Consider the following 19,690-nt stretch of genomic DNA (forward strand, 5'->3'; position numbering starts at 1 on the left):
GTCACTTTAGATGGCTGTGTTTCTGAGTAAGGCTTTTTGTCAGACCAGGTTTGATGGGTTTGTGAATTTTAAGTAGCTGTTAGACTTCAGTTTATTCTGATTACTGTGCTACAGTAGAATTGTTTTATTTTGGCACTGAGGACCCAAAGGAAAAAAAGATACATCAGCTAAATAGTCAGTTTTATGTAAATACACCAGAAATGGTGCTTTACTTATTTTCAGAGGACTTTAGTCTTAAAGAACCAGAATTAGAAAACTGGTTTTCTTCCTATTCTGCACTGTTCAGTGCTGTCTGATTTCCTTCCTCCCTGCTCCAATTTTGAGGTTTTTCTGTGCATCTGGTCATACAAACAAAACAATACCTTAATTACATATACTTTTTGCACAGACTTTTAAAAGGTATCCATGTATTTGATCCAGCAGATGCTAACAGTGCATGACCAGCACTTTTCCAAAACGTGGGGGAATATTAGATGCTTTCAACTTTGTCTGACTAGTAATGTTATGGCTTATGTTGAAGAACAGGGCTGTGTACAGGTGATTTATCCTCCTCCTCCCCCTTCCTGCCCCGTGATGAGCATGTAAATACTTATATCTTATAAAAATTCCTTGGCACAAAGTCTTGTTGGCCAAGTGTCTTAGACTTGAGTTTTAGCAGGAGGTGGTACACACTCAGTCATCTTGGTTTTGTTTTAGGGGATCTCTCCAAATGGGTGAGATGGGGACAGCCTCCCCACCCACCCCCACTGTCACTCTTAAATCAGAACTGGAAAGTATTGGTCTTTTTGAACAAGTCTTGTATATACCTGCTACTTACACTTTTTAAAACTCCTCTCCGTAAATTGAACTTACATAATGACAAAGGCTTCAACTGGGAAAAGTATAACTTGAAATTTCAGTTTCTGTTGAAAATTTCTTTGACATTTTGACCCAGTATCAAAGGTCTTAAAGGATTTTACTGTTGGAAAAGAAGCAAATCAGGTTTGAGATCTTTGAGGGTGTGGGGAGAGGAATAATGTTGGGGTTTTGAGCCATTCATAGTACACTTGCCTGATCTACATGCAAGATGGACCGAGCTTTCTAGATTAAGCCTCCCCACCCTCAGCTTGTCAGCTTGTTTGACATCAACAATTTACTTTAGGAATAGCTTTTACTAACCCATGAAAGTAGTGTTATGTTTACTTAAAGCCAGGTCATAAGTTTTAATAATAAGACCTTGTTGAAGAAGGGAAGCCTTCAGAGAACCTGTCTTTCGGGTTAGTCAGATTCTGTAGTGGCTGATTTTACTTAATAAGGAAAACACTGGAAATCAATGTTATCACATAAAAAAAGATTAAAATTGCAGAAGAAGTGTCACTAAAATTATTGAAGTCTCATAATGTTGATTTTGTTTGTAATTTTCCTCATTATTCATATTAGAAGACTGTTATATTGGCTAAAGAGGGATTAACCTTGGATCTCACAAGATTTATTTTGGCAGTAGCACAGGTCAAAAGAGATAGAAACCATTTTGCTCATAAGCATTTTCTGTGGAGATGCTTGGATAGTGAGTGCCTAATTTTGGTTTAATACGACGACTATTGCCAAATATTATCTTAAAAACTCTTAATAGATTTTTCATAATATGAAGCAATATCATACTTTGCCTGTTGGAGGGCTAAATGAGTGACCTGTTTGATAAGAATCTCGTTAGATTGTTGCACGTAGTTGGGTTTGTAACTGAGTGCAACACTGTGCTCTCTGCTCAGCGTTTTCCTGGCTTTTGCTTGTCTTTACAAACAAAACCAGTATGAATTCTTGAGTTAGATGGATAATCTTTTGGTAGTGCCAGCATTTCCTGTGTTTAACCCTTGAGTGGTAAGTACATCATTCCTGCTGGCTAAGTATGACAGAGAAGCAGGACACAATTCGCTGATGTGCTTTACAGTCCCAAGATTTCTACCCAGCCCCATCCAGACGTGTATACACAAGGTGGTACATAGAGCAATAACATATTGACTGTCACAACTGGTTGATGTATCTCACATGGTGTTCTGCAGCAAATCTGCTGCCACAAACACCCTCGGTGACTGGGAGGGCACTGTGCACTCAGGTCCTGCTGAGCTCCTTGGCTTTTGAGTGGGGTTTAGGCCTGTTTCTACATCAGAACAGGTGGTTGAGGTTATGTATTTGACTGAGCTCTCTGGTATGATATTAATGATTTCTGTTAAGTACAATAGCTGTTGAGCATAAGTGTGCTGTGTGTTAGATACCAGTATAAGTAAGGGTTGAGTCGACACGTTCGCTGTATTGATGTGCAGTGCTTTTGCCCTCTGGAGCCTCTGCCAGGCTTCTCACTAACGCTTTACTGTTCAGCTTCTGGCAACTTCTCTTTCTTCTACTACTTAATTATTTCAGACCTAAAAAGTAGTTTATCTATATTATTTGAGAGTAATATAAAAAATTTAAAATACAGAGTCTGACTGTTGGAACTTCTGCAGCTTTCACTTTTCTGTATCCCTGATAATTGACATAAAGATTTAAAGATTCTCTGAAATTGCCTGTAGTCCAGCAGCTTTTTTAAGAAGTACCAAAGGACTGACTTCTGGTATCATTGACTTGTTTATGGGTATGGTTTTTTTCATTGAAAAATTTTCAATCTCAAGAGTGTGGACTACACTAAAATAAAGCAGACTGGGCTGGGAAATGATAATTTAGGTGTTTGTGAATATTGATGCTGAGGACAGCATACTTGGTAAAATGAATTGATAATTTGCAAAATTAATCAGTTGACCAGATCAGGTATTGGCTGCCTTAATATGGATATATGAACTTTAATAATTATCATCTTGTCTTTGCTTTGTCTGATTTTTTTTTGGTATTTCAGCATCCTTGGTAAAATCAAGGATCTTTGTGTCGGAAACCTTCACAACTTTCCCTGTTGGTGACACTTGCAGCTGATCAATAATCACTTTATCTGGCAGTGTCTCTCCTGTAATATTGAGACTGCCTGGCAAGCAAGTGTGTATTAGGAAATATAACTGCGTTCTGTTCAGTGTCACTAGAGAAGTGTGATTATCACAAGAAAAATTTAGATGTTTGTGTCAGTTTCTTAAACAAAACACTCCTAACGCAGGGAGAGGTACTATGGTAGTGTGTTTATCTTTTACCTTTATAGTTAATAAGAGTATTTGGTGGTCTTTATTCACATACACACCCTCCTCCCCCCAAGATATGTTTCACTACTGCATAACACTAAACTATGTTTGGGGTGGAAACCTCCAAACTTCTCACTGTTGCCCATCAAACATATACTTATTTTCAATCTACTGATTAAAAGCTCTTTGCAATTAAATTTTCTGCAACTGATGTAGAAAGATTTTTTTTTCTTTAAAACAATAACAATAGACTCTGATAGCTGCTTGAGTTTCTTGAGTGTTGCTCTGCTAATGAACCTGGAAATGTGTTGCATATTGCTGATTATTTTCCTGCCTGCTGTTGGATGTGTTAATTTTGCATTCTCCTTACTCCAGTGCTAGGAAGAAAATTCTTACATTTAATCTTAAAATATCATTTTGGTATGCTTTTCTAAGAGGTCATGCTTTCCTTCTGCAGAAGCTTTAGTTCTTTTGGGGGTTATTTAAAAATTAAGAGCTCCACAGACTTCTGTCTTACCTTCTGTTGGAAAAGTTTCCTGTTCGCCTGCCACTTGGGTGTCAGACTTTCATGACCATGGACAGGGACTTTCAATGACCTTGGGCCAGCCCAGCCACAGTACATCAGGCCCAGGCACCCTGTGTCAGAGGGTACTTCTGCATTTCTTGGCCATGTTGCTACTGACCATAAATACCCCCGTAGCTCCAGTAGTAATGTGCTCGTCCTCTCCAAGGGGATTCCTCAATATAGTTCTGGGTGACCATTCATCTCTTTCCAAGACCTCCCTGGACCGTTTCTTTCAGTGTTAAGACTACCCTTAACAACAAATACTTTCATGAAAAAATGATGGAATACAGTGTTTTTTGTAGAGCACATTCTGCTTTATTGGGCATATGCTTTGTTTTGCTTTGGTTTTGCTCTAGTTGATATCTCGCAGGGCTTACGGTGTTTTGGTGGGTGAGTTTGTTTTTGCTTTCATGTGGTGCATGGAACTGGTCTGCCCAGAGTATGGAAACCAGACAGTACTTTGCTTAGTCTCTTGAGAGTGTACTACCAATGCCTTTAAAAATGTTCCTGGGTTTCTTAAAGCAGATTAAAAATATTCAGAATGTTGAAATAAATGAAATCTCATAGGCAAGAGGGATGACAGTGCCAAGTAGATCTGTTGCAGTTTGCTCCTCCTCTGAAAAACTGGGTTGTACCAGATGTTAACTGGTTATAATGTGGACTTAAAAAAGGATTAAGGAAGGGATAAGTGTTGATAGTTTATGGTTGATTTTCACATCATAGTATCTTCATTGCTGTCATATACATTGTGCAGAGACTATTGTTACTGCAGAGGATACGATCACTACTGGTGGAGTTCAGGAGCAGTGTTTAAAGCAAACAAACCCTAAAGCCTTCATGTGCTAGAGGTCTGACCAGCACACTGTGCTGTCTGACAGTGCTTGGTGCTAGGGAATGGAGAGGGAGAACTACAGTGGATGTGTAGAATAACCCTCCCCCCATCTGTCTTTCCAGGTCTTACAATCCAGGGGTATCGTGCATCAGATTTTGTTTGTTACCTGCTGTTGAACCTCTCTTATGCACTTATCATCATTCTTTCCTCTCATCCATGTGTTTGACTTTTACAGTGGCTTATCCTTAAATCAGTTTGTGTTAGGGAGGGAAGGATCCTAAATTTTCACTTACTGAAATCAGATAGTTTGCTATTCTGTTGAACTAAATGCATAAAGAAATCATTCTTCATATCTGAGAGTCACTTAGGATTTTGTAAGCATCACTCATCTGCCAGCAGCAGTTCTGTGACCGATTTAGCTGTGTCTGGGAGAGGAGAGGAACAGCTCAGCCTGAGACTGGAGAGCTCCCAAGTTGGAGCTTCACTCAGGCTTTGGGGAGAGGGATCTTCACCAGGGAGGGGCTCCTGAGACTGCTGCCTCCCAAATGGTGTTGGGTGACAGCGGTGGGGAGCGAGGCAAAGCTGCTCTGAGGAGCTGCAGAGCAGTGCTGGGGTGTGCTCACTGCCTGGAAGTGCCTGAGAGAAGGCTCAGCACAGAACAGCTGTGGCAAATGAGTTTTGGCACAGAAATGCAGGCAGGAGAGCAAGTGGCATGGATGAGACATCTGGATGGGTTTTGAGAGGGTAGCAGGGTTAAGTGCAGTACTTTTCTTTAGTGTTAGACACTCACAGATCTTTCAACAAACTTAATTTTTTACCTCCCTATATAAAAATAAGGTAATTGATTCAAGTGGTATGGAATACCTTTATTATATTAGGACCTTGTAGAATAAAGTGTAGCCTGAATTGAACCTTGGTAACTGTTTTGTTTCTAGTCTATCTTTTCTAAGAAAGCAAAACCTTTCCTGAGAAAATCAGTGCAGTATATCCCTGCTGGTTTTCCCCAGGAGAAATTTTATTAAATCCTGCATTTTTTTTTTAACATCACATTTCTGTTGAACTGTTCAGGGTTCAGTGATGATGCATCAAATCTAAATTTCCTTCCTGTGCTTTTCTTTTCCTGAGCTCTCCCAAGAATGTTGTATCACTCTCACTTCCATGATCTTTGTGGCTTCACAAGGCTTCAGCTGGGAGAAAGATGGGGCTGTGTTGTCTAGTAATATGTCACTGAGCCTCCTGAAGGTCTGATTTCGATAGTGGCAGGCTATTAGAGCAAATTATGGCAGCCTCTGAGTGCTTATTTTCTAATTGCTCAACTGGTTCTTCAAGGTCATTCTGGTGTAATCAAGCACTGTTGTTTAAGATGTGATTCTCTCCTTCTTCACGCTTTTTGGTATGAATTATACTGTGCCAAAATGATGCATGCCTTATTCTCTAGAAAATCACTGTTTTCAAGAAGGTGAGTTAGTGTGACAGCAGCTTCTAAGAAACACAGGATATATTTCCCTATATCTTTTCCATTGTAAATACCATTTATAGCAAGAACAGGAAGGTTTCACACACACACTTCATTATGGTGAAGAGTTCTCGTGGAGATTCATGTTTTCCTGATGATCCATGTCAGCCTTCCTTCTGACATTCACTTTCGCAAAACAGGTTTTTAAAACATAAAACTATAAAATCATTAAAAAGGATATTCAGGGCTGTAAAAATAAGTTTAATTTAACAAAAAAAAAAAAGTTAGGGTTATCCAGAAGTGACAGCTGTCTAGCTTGTAACTTCCACTTTAATTCTCTGCACACAGAGTTATATCTGTCAACATATGGCCCCGTAACTAGATCTTGGAAGGTCCTTCTGCCATTCTTCCTGTCTCTTTAGTTACATGTGGAATTTAATGCTGATAGTTAACTTTGTAATCTCAGACACTTTCTTGCTATAGGCTTTGGATAACTGCAGTTTCCTAGATCTTTGAAAGCTTCATAAATAAATAATTTAAAAAATCATCTGCTCCTCTAGTGCTGCTGTAGAGCAAGAATTAACATACTGAAATTGTTAGTGCAACGGTAATGTCCTTGAGCTCCTTTAGGACTCTTGGCTGAATGTCATCCACTCTTGGTGGTTTGCTAATTTTTCACTTGTCCATTTTCTGGTTTTTTTCTAGCAGTGCTTTGCTTTGAAACAGATCCTCTAATCCATCTTCCATAAAGAAGCCTTTCACTGGGAGAACATCTTTAAGCTCCTCCGTAGTGAACACAAACATACAAAAATAAATCTGGTGTTTCTGCTGTGACCTTAGCTTTTTAAGCACTTTTAATGTTTCTATTTGTTTACTTACCTTAGCTTTAGAGATTCTCACAGGCTACTTACTGTTCCTTGCTCCTTATGGGCCTTGAGAAAGGATTTAGTTGTAGTTTTTATACTTCTTTTTCTTCCTTAAATTATTTGTGGAACTGTCTCATTGTATTTTTTTTCTCAGTCTGTTTTTAGCTTGCTATTGTTTGAGCCCTGTTTGGACAACTTCTACAAGATTCTTCTAATATTTTCTCTAATATGTTATTTAGCCACCTCCTTCCCTTGCCTGTCACGTCATTATTCATCCCCACTTAAGTCCTTTTTTGTGATTTTTGTGTTTGCTCCAAGCATCACACACAATGTCTTACATCTCATTGCCTACAGACACTTAATTTTTGATGATTCTCTTTGTTTCCTCCTATTTGTCTAATTCCTTTTTTTTAAACTCCTTGGTGTTTGTTCCTCCTGCAGATATTTAGGTCACTACTAAATTCTGGGGGTGTTATGCTAATATTTTTAAGCAAATTCTGCACAGTGCTTAGGATCAAGAGATGTCTTTTCTTTTGTTAGCAACATGACAACTCATTCCATGAGGCAGTCATTCCTGATGTTCAGTAATTTTGTCTTGGCTTCTTGTGACATTTAGTGGGTAACTAAACCTCCCACTGGTTTTGTCTCTGCTTTTGTAACATTTCTGACTGCTTTTAGCTTGGCCACTCAGTTCCTGCATGTTTCAGTGTGATGGCTCATGCATTTCTCATTACCACTGTCTTGAATGTAAAGAAGGTAAATGTACTCCTTTAATAATATTGATGAACTTATCTTTTTATTAATTTTCAAAAAAATTATAAAATTTTAGCTGCAGATACCAATTTCATTCTGAGCTTTCTTATTGGTTTCTTGGTTTTTGAATACATATGCATACCACAAACCAGTGGACCTCCAGACTGGAGGATATCTTTTCTTGGTCAAGAAGACTTCTTTTAATTAGAAAAACCTTCGTTTTTTTCACTTTTTGGAAGGTGTCTCAATAAAAAGAGGTAACTTGTTCCACATCAGCATTTTTGTTCCCATAATTTTAGATCTGAGGTGCTTGGCTTGCATATGAGGTTGGTTTTTTTTCTTAAATACCTACTCTGGAAACATAGCATAGGGTATGTAAGAGAAGTTGTGTGGTTTCTTGTTTGTATTTGCTTTAGCAATTATTTGAAATTATTTTTTTGCCTTTGAAAAAAGCTAGCTGAAGACAATGACTTTGCAATGATCCCCTTGTCTCTAAACTGAGCAATTGGTAATTTTGTGGATGTGTAAATCTGAAGGATGCTCTTTTGCACTGAAGAAGGCTCCAGTCAGAGTTTATGGTTTGGTAGCAGAAATATTTTCTGACCTCTGTCAATACAACAGACAAGATGTGGGGGGGTCCTACGTTAAACACACCGCTTTTTATCACGGTCTTTAGAGAAGTCTTAGAGATATTAATATCTGACAACAGTAGGTGGAAAACTGGAGGGCAAAAAGAGGTTAGCAAAAACATGTGGAAGGTGGAACAGAGGTAAAATGATATCTGAAATCCCAGAGCTCAACCGCTGCTCAAGAAGAAGGAAAGTAAAGAATAATATAATTGACTTTATTTCCCCTTTCCCACTGTTTTTAATCTAATGCTTTTTCTTCAAGTTGGTGTGATCTAGGGCTCTTCATTGTCATGGGCTTGAATTTGTGTGTTGTCTTAACTTGATTTAGTGTCTTCAAATAATGCTGCATGAGAACAGTTGGGGCTTGTAAAAGGTGTTTCACTGCTGCCTGGTGTGGTCTCTGTTACACTGGAGTAGAGGAGATCTGGGAGATTTCTGTTGGAGTTATAACCTGGGGCAGGAAGGAAGCTGCTGCAGTGGAATAGCTGAGTGGCTTTTGGAGGCTTGCTGTGGAATACTCTTCCTGGTGAATACTGCATATTTTTCTGAGTAGCATTGTATTCAACTTTCAGAAGACAAAAATCTTTTAATTGTTTCAATTCACAATAGAAGTTTAAAAGCTAATTACAAACAATCAAATACTGAAGGAAAAACATAATTTTGCTTATGAATTTTCCGTGTTCCTATATCAATTCTTTCACCTCGAAGTTGCTACTGGAAGAGCTACTGTGCAAAAGTTGAAAATCCATAAATTGCAAAATTTACATCTGTAGAACTTCTATTACAAAAGACAAGGAGTTTTCCATCTGTGCAATTTTTTAGTCATTGAAGTTTCAAAAGCTGTTTTATCAACCCTCAAATACAGGGGAAGGTTTTGTGTAATTTTTTAACGGTCTTCTAGCATTAAACTCAGCTATTGTCACCAACCCATTTTTGATTTTTTCCAGGTTTCACTAAATGGTACACAGTTTACAGACAGTACTGTTGGATCAGAGTTCACAGGTGTTTCTCAGGTAAGTGCAGGCAAATTTTGTGGGTGTATATGATTGCAGAATTATTTACTAATGGGAAAAGGTACCAAACAGTATTAAACATACTAGAGCAAACTCTTCAAAAAGAATTCTGTTTGAGATTGGGACTTTGCCAACTGAAGTTAGTTTCTGATAATTTCAGTAATCAAGCTTTAAAAAGCAGTGAAAGCTTTTTTTTTAAAAGTAAAATTTTATTGTTATAATATGCTTGAAATTGCACACGGATGTTCAAAAAAAAAATCTGTGCAGTTTTATGGTAATAAAGTTATTCTTGGAAATAAATCTAAATACATAGCAGAGGTGCAGTTATTTCTGTTCCAATTTGTCCTACTTCCAGCTTTCATTTATGAATGTTATATCTGAACATGTTTCAGAGAGAAAGTGAGACTGGGTGTTTTCTTGTAGAGATGCAGCCCACATTTTTTGAAGCTTGACTAGTGGAAAAAGATCTCGCTTTTCTCAAAATGTACACTTTGCTCTGATTGCACTGAAGACACATACAAATGTGTATGTGACCTAATTCCAAGCTCATCTAATCCAGGAAGAGTTTACTGCCCCTGCTCCTGGTGAAATGATCACATGAACTGCATTCATCATCTTTTAAATAACTAAGAAACTGCAATTCATAGTTTCATTTTAGTATGAAAGAGCTGTAGCAGATATCTGAGATGCTTATGATCTAGATTTTGTCAAAGTTCCAACTGTCAATTTTGTTAGGAATAAACTGCTTAAATTAAATTTCATTCATGATGTGCATTGTGCTCTAGGAACCAAGTGCTTTAATTTAAACTTCATATCTGTCATAAATATGGGCCCAGTGGGGAAATAGTTAGGGTTTTCCTGAGTCTGTGAGTTGGTCAGAATGAAGATTGTTGTTCCTTCTGTGTTTGCCATGGCTTTTATAATAATTGTGGTGCAGCTTTAAGCAAATTATACACCATCATCTTAACTTCTAGGAGTCCTTGCAGTATGTCTGGGGTGCATTTGCCATGACGTTAAGAGTGTCAGGTTGTTTGAGCTTCTGAACTTTCATGTTTTGTCCTCTGCTGTTCCTGCTTGTTGGAAGATGTCCTTGGATGATGTTCATAAGCTATAACCATCATTCCAACAGGGACTTAATTTGGCTTCAAAAAAAATTTAGGAAGGAAACTTTCAGGGTTTTCATGAGCAGCCATGGCCTCCTGCATGCAGGGTTTTTAGGCATTAATAAGATCTGCAGTTGAGTGCAGGGCAGCCGAGAGGAATGTTTAACTTGAGAAATCTGTTCGTGCTTGTAGAGCCAACAAAGGATTTGGTCAGTCCCAGCCTTTCAGGAGGCAGAGTGAATCTTCCCAAATAAGGTGGTTTTCTGCAAACCTGCAGGAGACTCCTGGAGAGATGGTGTTCTTTTTCCTGCCCTAGGTGTGAATTCTAGGAGTGGCATCAATAAGTAAAGTGATTAGCTGTTTTTGCTAAATCTGTTAAATTTCTCATGAACTTCTGAAAGATAGGAGGATACTTGTGGAGATGAATTCAGTGTGTCTTTTTTTATGTCTAGAACTATTAGTTTTTCTTTCCATATTGCCGAGTTTGTCAGTTTTACAAATGTGAAGAACACAAAAATCAGAGTTTGTAATGCTCTGCCATTTTTCATTACATGTCAGCAATAGGGCATTGATTTGTTGTTGCTGTGAATAAAAGAAGAGAGGTGGTGATTTAATTCTCTTTTAGCTTGAACTAGTCCTTTGACCTAAAGAACTGTTCACCTGTGCTTGTGCAGTTCAGCCCTACAAGATCTTTAAAGCAATATTTTTGTTAGTATTGAGGTTTAAGCAGTATTGAGAAGGATGTTTGAATTACTTATTTAAATTTTGCTTTATCTTTGAGAAAGAATTTAGCAATGTTGAGGCTTACACAGATGATGGTAATTAAGGCAGAGCTGGTAGCTGCAATATAATGGGACAAATCTGTGATTCTGCCACTTTTTTATTCCTTTCATCTCAGTTTCACTTATGTCCAGTAAAGTTGGATTCTCTTTGTCTTGTGCAGCCCAACTTGATTTTCACTGTCAGTCTTGGTGAATGATCAGCATTTCATGGCTGAACCATAGAGAGACAGAGGGATAGTTTAGGTTTTGAACTGTCTCTGTCCCCCTGAGTTACTGAGTCTACTGTATTCAATAGATGCTAGTGGATTTTAAGATCCTCCTGATTGGTTTTGTTTAAACTGATTTATACTTTTATTTTGTAAAAAGCGTAGCTGAAAGTGTCTCTTTTCACATAGTATTAGAAAGGAGGTTACACAGAACTTCAAAGAGCAGTTATTTTTCTTTTTATCTGTAATGATGACAACAGTAAAAGGAATTGTACTATCCCTTTTTAATTTCACTTACTAGATTATTGCATCTAGGCTGAATTGTTTTAGAGGGAAAGGCTGTGGTCCATGCTCCCTCAAAACATTTTTTTCTAAATGTGAATATATCCATAGTCTGACTTGTTTGCCTCATGGATATTGAGACTGATGTGTTTGATCTTGGGACGCTCTAAATATTCACCATTTAATAATGACCAGTAAAATATGTACATTGTTCTTTGGGGGGGGGGTTGTTGTTTGTTTGTTTGTTTCAAATCTGAGAATAAGTTTTTCTGGTGTGTATTCTCTCAATCACCAGTTACCTATCAACATATTTGTTTGCAGACACCATTTACCTTTGGCTTGGGCCAAAGGGCACCGTATACAACTGGCGAGCATTGTCTTCTTTGTAGAAGTGAACGAAAAGATACTTCGCTTTCAGAGAGCGGAATCAAAAATTCTAGCAAAACAGCACTTTCCACATCTCCAAAAGCAAACAATATGCTGCATCTTCCACTGTGGGTGTGTCCAGACTGTCGAAGAACAGTCGAAAAGGAGGAGAGGCACGCTACAATAGAGCAATCTCTTGTGGTACGTTCAAGTACTTCCGTTGCTTCCACTGAGAAGATGTGTTGTTGTGGGCTGAATGGCACTTTGTGCTTTGGGATCACTGCAACTGTAAATGCTCAGGAAGCATTCTAGGAGATGTTGAGTTGGTTTTCCTGTGAGGTAAACTGAACCAGCTAGGTGTTTCAAAAATGAGGAGTTCTGAATCTGAGTTTTGGATTTTCGAGTAGAGCAAGGTTTAGATCTGTTTCTTACTGGTTTTTTTGCCTTTTAATTTGCCATATCTCGAACTTTGTCCTTACTCCCTTTAATTAAATTCATCTTCTTCTACTCTTACAAGTGTGACCTTAGTCATTACACTCTTCTATACCATCTGCTCATGGTGTGTTTTTCCCTCTTTGTGAGGTAAAGTATCTATCTGAGTTTTCCTTATTCTTTTAGCAGTGTTCTGGAGTCACTATACTTGCACTGACACTTCCCTGTGTCTCTGTGTTTTGCAGTCTTTTCTTTCCTGTATTGTTTTAAAAGGGAAGCACAACTTTGCCTGGTATGCATATAACAATTTCTTATTCTTGGTAGCACTGCAAACACCAATTTAATACATGGTGCTAATATTTCAAGTCGTGAATTCAGCCTCATGTGAGAACTGTGCTCAGTGTACCAGAAAGATACTAAAAGTTCATTGACAGGTCCAGCAAAACCTCATTAGAAGTAAACTATGCTATACTGCAGAACCAAATCATCTGGCTGATCTGGGAAGCCACACACTTGGCATAATTGGAAGTATTATAAATTCCAGCTGACATCTCCTTGCAGAGAACTAACAGGCTGTGCACACGCCCATAGGCACATACAGCTTTTTATTTCAGTAAATCAAGGTGAAGAAAGATTGTCTTTGTATAGTGTGTGTTGTTAAGCTCATGTTAAAAGCACACTTAACATAGTTTTTTGTGAGGAAAAGTTAAGAGTATATCACTTGTATACATCTCATGTTTACAGATATCCTTGCTATTAACAAGGGTAGTAAAATTAATCAGGAGATTATAACTGAGGAAATTATACTGGTAGTAAGATGGTAAACACATCCTAGAGAATTCAAAGCACAGCAAGACTGAGGCACATTATTGTTCAGTTTAGTCAAAATTTTTGACTTATTTAAGCTCTACTAGTGAATTAGTAAAGCAAATAAGTGTTCTACAAGTGCAGGAAAAGCAGGAATTGCTTCCTAAACATTTTAAGTTATAGATATTCCAGATGAAATAAAAATTTACAGCATTTTTTTTTTAATTTGGTGACTGTTTTGTTTTTTAAAGAGGAATTTTTAAAAGCAAACAGCAAAAGTGGTTTCTAAGTCAGGATGCTTGACTTAAAAAAGACCCAAGTGGATTTGGTAACTAGCCAAATTTGAGAAGCCAGCTGGGAAAAAAAGCCAAAATTATCTAAAAAAACATTTGTTAGCAGTCACTGCAGGCCAGAGTACAGGTGGTTTGCTATAGATGCTCCTGTGCTCAGGTTGCTGGTGCTCTCCTTGCCTTGCTTGGTAGCAAATGCGTGCGGGTTTGTTTTAACTTGTTTGCGTCCCGATCCAGGCTTTGGGGCACAAAAATACCTCTTCAGTCATGCTGCTGCTGTGGGAGAGGTCCCTGCCTGGTGCCACAGAAAGCTTGTGGCAGCCTTGGGAGGGTGCAGGAGGGAAGGATGGCATGTACTGGGGCTGGAGCACAGAGAAGGGAGAGAAACTGGTGACAAAAATACCAGCAGTCTTGGGCGAGAGGTCTGTGTCATCTGCTGGTACTGAGCAGTGCTGGGTGCAGGAGGTCACATCCATTCCCAGTGACAGCAGCTTTCTAACATCCATTACCAGGAAATGCTATGTCTGGCTGCTACAAGCAAGGAGATTCAGTGATTTTTGCTAGAAGGAATTGTTAAACTCCAAACCCCAAATATACTGTTAAATGGAGACTGTGGAGATACAACTGGTTTATGGTTAAGCATGGATGATGCAAGTCTTCCTTTAGCTTAGTTCATTGTTTATGCTGAAGTACATAAAGGTGATAATTATAACCAACATACCTTTGGTTATTAGAAATGAAACTCTGTTTGTATAGTTGGTTTTCTCAGTCCATCTCTTACATTTATTAGGCTTTTCGTAGATAAATTCTTTGTGTCTGTTTGAGTGTCCTCCCAAAATATATGCAGCACTAAGAATTACCACTTTAATATTTGCCCACCTCTTAACATATCAGACCTCACAAACCGAAGGCTACCTGTTTGGTTGTTTTTTTTCCTTCAGAGCCAAGATTTCCTTTTGCACATGCCTCTTGGAAACAGTGGATCACAGCAGGAATCTGTAGGAGGAGGAAGAATAACTGTGGGTGCGCAGACAGTGCCTGCTGCAGATCTTAGCAATTCCTCTCCTTCAGACATAGCATGCAACTGTGAGGCCTGTAATGAGCGCAGGTAAGAACTGAATTCAAACTCAGCAGCGTGGTGGCTATGGTCAGACTGTGGGCACTGTTGTGGCTTGTTTGTGGGTGTGTGTTTAAACTCCTTTATATGAGTAATTTACAAATGGCAGCATTTATCCCGTTTCTTACCTTATTTTAGGCATTTTCAGGTGTATTTTATGGTGGTTTTTTTTCCAGAATAGTAGGAATCAATACACCTCTGTGATGTGTACAAATAGAGGGTAATTATTTTTGTCTTTATTTGCAGAGAAAATTCAGCAGAGCCTGAACGTGAACCTCAGCAGCTTCAAAATTACTGGTCAGAAGTCAGATACATGGTTCGGTGCATATATCGCCAGGCTGGGACCCCTTTGGCAGATGACCAAGACCAGTCGTTGGTACCAGATAAAGAAGGAATGAAGGAGCTGGTGGATAGGTATATATCACTTTGAAGAATATTAATTCTATTTTGTGCAGGATTTTTCAGTGCTAGTTTGAATGCACAGGAAGCTGTTAAATTTGTATGCTGTTTGCAATAGGAATATAAATGTCTAATTGTGGAAGGGTCCCAGAATCTTATTCTTCAAAAGACCTTCAGATGGTGATTATTTGTAAGACACTGTTAACTTTGAATTGTCCTACGTGAAAATCTTACCTTGTTGAACTAACCTGAGTTATAAAAGTGCTTGCACTTTACTGTAGTTTTAACAGCTGGAAGAGACTTCATAAAAATGGAAAAAAATAATATTCATTGATCATTAGATGAGGTGGATTCTAAGAATTTTTTCCCATTTTAGAAGTCAAAAGTTTTAGCTCTTCTGGGTGTGAAGTTGAAGATGGGCTTAATGAGATCCTCAGTGGTGGGTTTTTTGCTTTTGAGAAAAGTGGCAGTCACTAAAGTGCTCCAGGAGGATTATCTCTGTTTCTAACTCAGTGTGTGGTCAAGGAATAGTTGTTCTTTTTGGGTCTGTATGTGCTTAATATACTGAGCTCTGACCAACTGTAGTTCATATGTGGAATTTCTAGTTGAAGCTGAATTCTGGTGAAGTAAAGAAACTTTGGAAAGGTTATAGTCACCTAGCAATGCTCTTTATATGATTGTGAACCTGAACCAGCATTAATAGATAATGAAATAATCTTCTTGCACTTTGGTTATATAAAAACTGAGTGTTTGGTTTTGAATATGAGTTCTGAACAAGCAGGGTAATATAGTGTGCCTCTGTATTAGTCACTCTTTGTTTATTTAAGTGATCCAAACACACAACATAGGCTTTGAAAGAGAAGGTGTTTAAATGTTGCTGGGTGTGTAGGTAATTAAAATTGAATCACAGCTAAAATGGTGGTTGATTTGATGTGTTTTCTCTTTAATCGAAAAGTTGTGGAAATTAGAACATATACTATGTACTTTTGTTATGTACTCAGGAACTTTGATTGCTCTAGAACTGTTTTTCACTTTGGAGAGAGATTATTCAAAATATAAAGGCAGAAACAGGATCTCAGAGAAGGAATCCCTAAATGCCAATAGAATTATTTTCCTTATGGTCTCTGAAATATGAAATAAAACTGGGATACAGTTTGTGCAGGCACCAGTGTGTCCAGTCTGTGGTGCTAATGTCACGCAGAACTTTTTAACAAAGCTAGTCAATGTAGGTGTCAGAAGTTTTTAAAAAAAAAAACAAATAAAACACAAAACTGTTTAGGTAGCACACCAAAGACCATGCTGTGACCAAGTAACTCTGTGTTTAAAAGGCAGAAATTCCTAATTTCATGCTCGACTGTTAGATACAGCTGGCAAGAAACGGAGTGTCTGGTCTTCTTAGTTGGAATACATAGTGGTGCCAAGTAATGTCCCTATTGTATATTGGAGTACTTGATGGCAGTATGATAGGACTGTTCTGTGAGTGGTGAGGGAAGAGCATGGACTAGTAGCTGCAAACTTTTATTCATCTAACTCTTAAGGAAGAGATTAGGTAAGTTCTTCTTCCCCACCTCCCTGTGCTGTAAAAACACTGAGGCGAGTGCTTAAACTCCATGCACAGGACTTTAGAGTGAAATTAAATTATTTAAAGTGCTTCAAAGCAGCCATTGTGTTTAATTCTCTTTGGTAGACACAAATATGTTACGTGTAAGAAAAGGGGGAAGTTGTGAAGAAGCTTGTCTGAAGAGTCTGGGTGCCTGTAGGGTTGTATGCAAATTGAGTTCAGATTTTTGAGCTCACAAGTTGAAGTGAAATAGTAAGGTCCTAAATTAGTCTGTTCCTCAGGTGTGTAGGCATCCTAGTCCTAGAGCTGCACTAGAGCTCAGTTTCCACAGTGTAGAAGTAGGGGACTGGAGTGTGTTCTCTGGGATTTAAGGTAGTTCTCTAAACCCTAGCTGTTGAGGTTATTTTTGATGATGATAATGGTAGCTGGTAAAAGTTTCTAGGAAAATGAAAACTGTTGATTACATTCCCTCTTTTGTGTGGTGTTTTTTGTTTGTTTGTTTCTTTTTTGTCACAAATATTCTAAAAATACAGGCTTTGTGAAAGAGATCCTTACCAGCTTTACCAACGGTTGGAACAGCAAGCCAGAGAATATGTGCTTGAAATGAAGGTTCGTCTGCTCAGGCACTTGTCACTGGGATCTAAAGTTGCATCAACATTAGTGACAGAAGGGCCACCCCAGGCACAGCAGTTCATCTCACTCCTACTTGAAGAATACAGTGCACTCTGTCAGGCAGCGTGTACAATCAGCGCCTTCCTAGTTACTCTGGTAAGACTGAAGAAACAGCCTCTGTTCTTCTGGGGTGATGCTGCCAGAGTTGTGCTGGGCTCTTTCAGGGGTCTTCTGTGGTTATAAAATGTCAGGTTCTTTTTGTGTGCATCCTTGGAGACAGGGAGATTCTGAAAATGAAAATTTAAGTTTTCGGAAGTGCAGAGTAGGCACCTCTTGCAGTGACTTAATGAAACTGGGTTTTGTTTGTAAAGAAAGAGGTGGGATGCTGTGTGTAGCACTTATTCTGAACCAAGTATTTAAGCAGATTTACAAAATATTAGTTAATGCCTCTGAAGATGTGGGAAACACTTCTCTGTTAATCCAAAATGGTCTGTTGACAACCATGTTTAAACAACACAAACTTTTATGAGTAGCACTAACTTAAATTGTTTTGGTGTTCAATTTTTCTTTTCACTTATAATCAGGGATGGCTACTTGAAAAGACTTTCTCTTGCCTTGAAACTAATCTGCTATTATTTCCAAAGTTCTTTCTTAAATGTTTGTTTTATCAACTGACAGTGATATTAGAGTTGGGATTATATTGTCAGCTATAAAATAAGCAATAGCCTTAAAAATTTCTTCTTGTGTAGTTGTTCATCATGAGTGAGTAATACAGTAAACAAATTCCATAATTCTATTTGTTTAAGGCCTGAGAAGGTTATTAATCCTGTTTTGTTAATAATCCTTTCTTGTGCATCCTTTGTAAATGTTCTTATCCTGTACCATATTTTTCTTGTGCAAACTTGGTGCAAGTAGGAAAAAAAAGGTGGATAAACTGGTGAATTTAGCTTTTATTGCCAATTAGCTGAAAGTGACTGTCTAACTTTATAAAGAGAGATAGAAATAGATTGTGGTGGCCACAGGTGAGGATATAAAATGGAGGGGAAGCAGACTGTCGTTACTGAGGTAGGGCTGTTACCCAAAATTGAGTTGTCAAAGCAGGAAGATATTTCTATGTAGAAATTTGAGCATATCTGATGCTCTTTTTCTGCTCTCAATGCTGTGTATTTGCTTTTGTCTGTATTATCTTCCCTAGCTTTATCACTTAAATACAGATTTGAGGTCACTGCCATCTCCTGTTTATTGTCTGCTTTTAATAGTCATTAAGTTTCTAATAAGGTGCTTGAGAGAAGATTGCTCTTCAGGTTGATTTGCATTCCACCTCGTTCAGCTGAAAAGTGAATGGTTTACAGTACAGATGTTAGCTTTCTCAAAGTGGATCTGCCAATAACTATCCCATTAGTACCAGCTAATCAGAAAATAACCATTTGATACTTTTTCCCTGGCAGTTATTGTGAACTAGTAGTCATGAAAACTTGGCAGGTGTGAGAGATTGAGGTAACAACCATGAAAAGAAAGAAGATGCTTGAACTATCTAATCTACCCCTTTTCTGATAACATTCAAAGTAAAATAAAATTTGTGTTTTAAAAAACAAAGCATAGGAAAACACAAAATATGCCAGATTTTTCTTGTTATTTTCCTTCTGCAGCCCAGTAAGTACTAAAAACTTCTTTCTACTAAGCTGTGAAACTGAACTGTGAGAATGTAGAATACTGTCTTGTCATATATTTATTAGATTTATTAAATAACCTTTTTATTAAATGGAGTAGTGTGTCACAGCTTTCAGTACAGGTAGTAGGGTCACACGCTGTTTCAGTGTGTGTGGATGTTTCCTCTCAAGATGCCAGTGCACTGTGGAAGAAGGAATCTTTTCGGCTGAAAAGATAAAAGGCAGCCAAGATCTCTAAACTTAGTGCAGCCTTCCTTTTAAAGATAAAAGCTTTGCACTCAGTGTACTGTACAAAGGCATATAATGCCCTGAACCTCCACCTGTGAGGAACTAACTTCTCGATGAAATTATGAACAGTTGTCCTTCCTTTCAAAGGAATCCATCTGACTTCAAGAGCAGGAACTAAAGCCATGTGCCCCACCAGGGAATGACAGATTATACTGACAGCAAGTACTGTGGTCAGTACTGAAGAGTCCTCAAGTACAGGGTGTAGCAGACTAGAGAGGAAAACTTCCTGGTATTTCTTTGTGTAAACTGATAGACAGGATTTTGTAGATAACTGTTGATGGTTTTGTTCACAGCATAGTATGGAAATTCCCTAAGAAATCAACCTGTCACAGTGACTCTTGAGAAATTATTAGCAATTTATAGACATTTTGAATATTTTGAAGACATAATAGTAAAGAGGTACAGGTGTCTTATGCTACTCAAAAACACCACCACCCATCCTTCTTAAATGATAATAAAACTTAAAAGTTAATTCTCTTTTTGAATTCCAGTAGTCTTGTCTTTAGGTCTGATATAAAAACATT

At 38.1% G+C, this 19,690-nt stretch overlaps 1 protein-coding gene across 4 annotated transcripts in view; it reads left to right on the top strand.

Moving 5' to 3' along the window:
* The first annotated feature begins 9,189 nt into the window (after positions 1-9,189).
* Positions 9,190-19,690, top strand: part of FAM193A (family with sequence similarity 193 member A) — a 45,391-nt gene continuing 34,890 nt past the window's right edge. For 2 of the 4 annotated variants that reach the window (XM_018088802.1, XM_008920931.2), the window contains exons 1-5: positions 9,190-9,251; positions 11,946-12,191; positions 14,461-14,627; positions 14,883-15,050; positions 17,130-17,364. In XM_018088802.1, coding sequence (XP_017944291.1) covers positions 12,102-12,191; positions 14,461-14,627; positions 14,883-15,050; positions 17,130-17,364 — 660 coding nt within the window. In that variant the 5' untranslated portion in view covers positions 9,190-9,251; positions 11,946-12,101. Of the gene's footprint in view, positions 9,252-11,945; positions 12,192-14,460; positions 14,628-14,882; positions 15,051-17,129; positions 17,365-19,690 lie in introns of those variants that run through there. The other 2 variants (XM_025896359.1, XM_025896363.1) reach the window with 1 other exon arrangement.

Source organism: Manacus vitellinus, unplaced genomic scaffold, assembly GCF_001715985.3.
Source record: "Manacus vitellinus isolate BGI_N305 unplaced genomic scaffold, ASM171598v3 scaffold_0_pilon, whole genome shotgun sequence".
Lineage (NCBI taxonomy): Eukaryota > Metazoa > Chordata > Aves > Passeriformes > Pipridae > Manacus > Manacus vitellinus.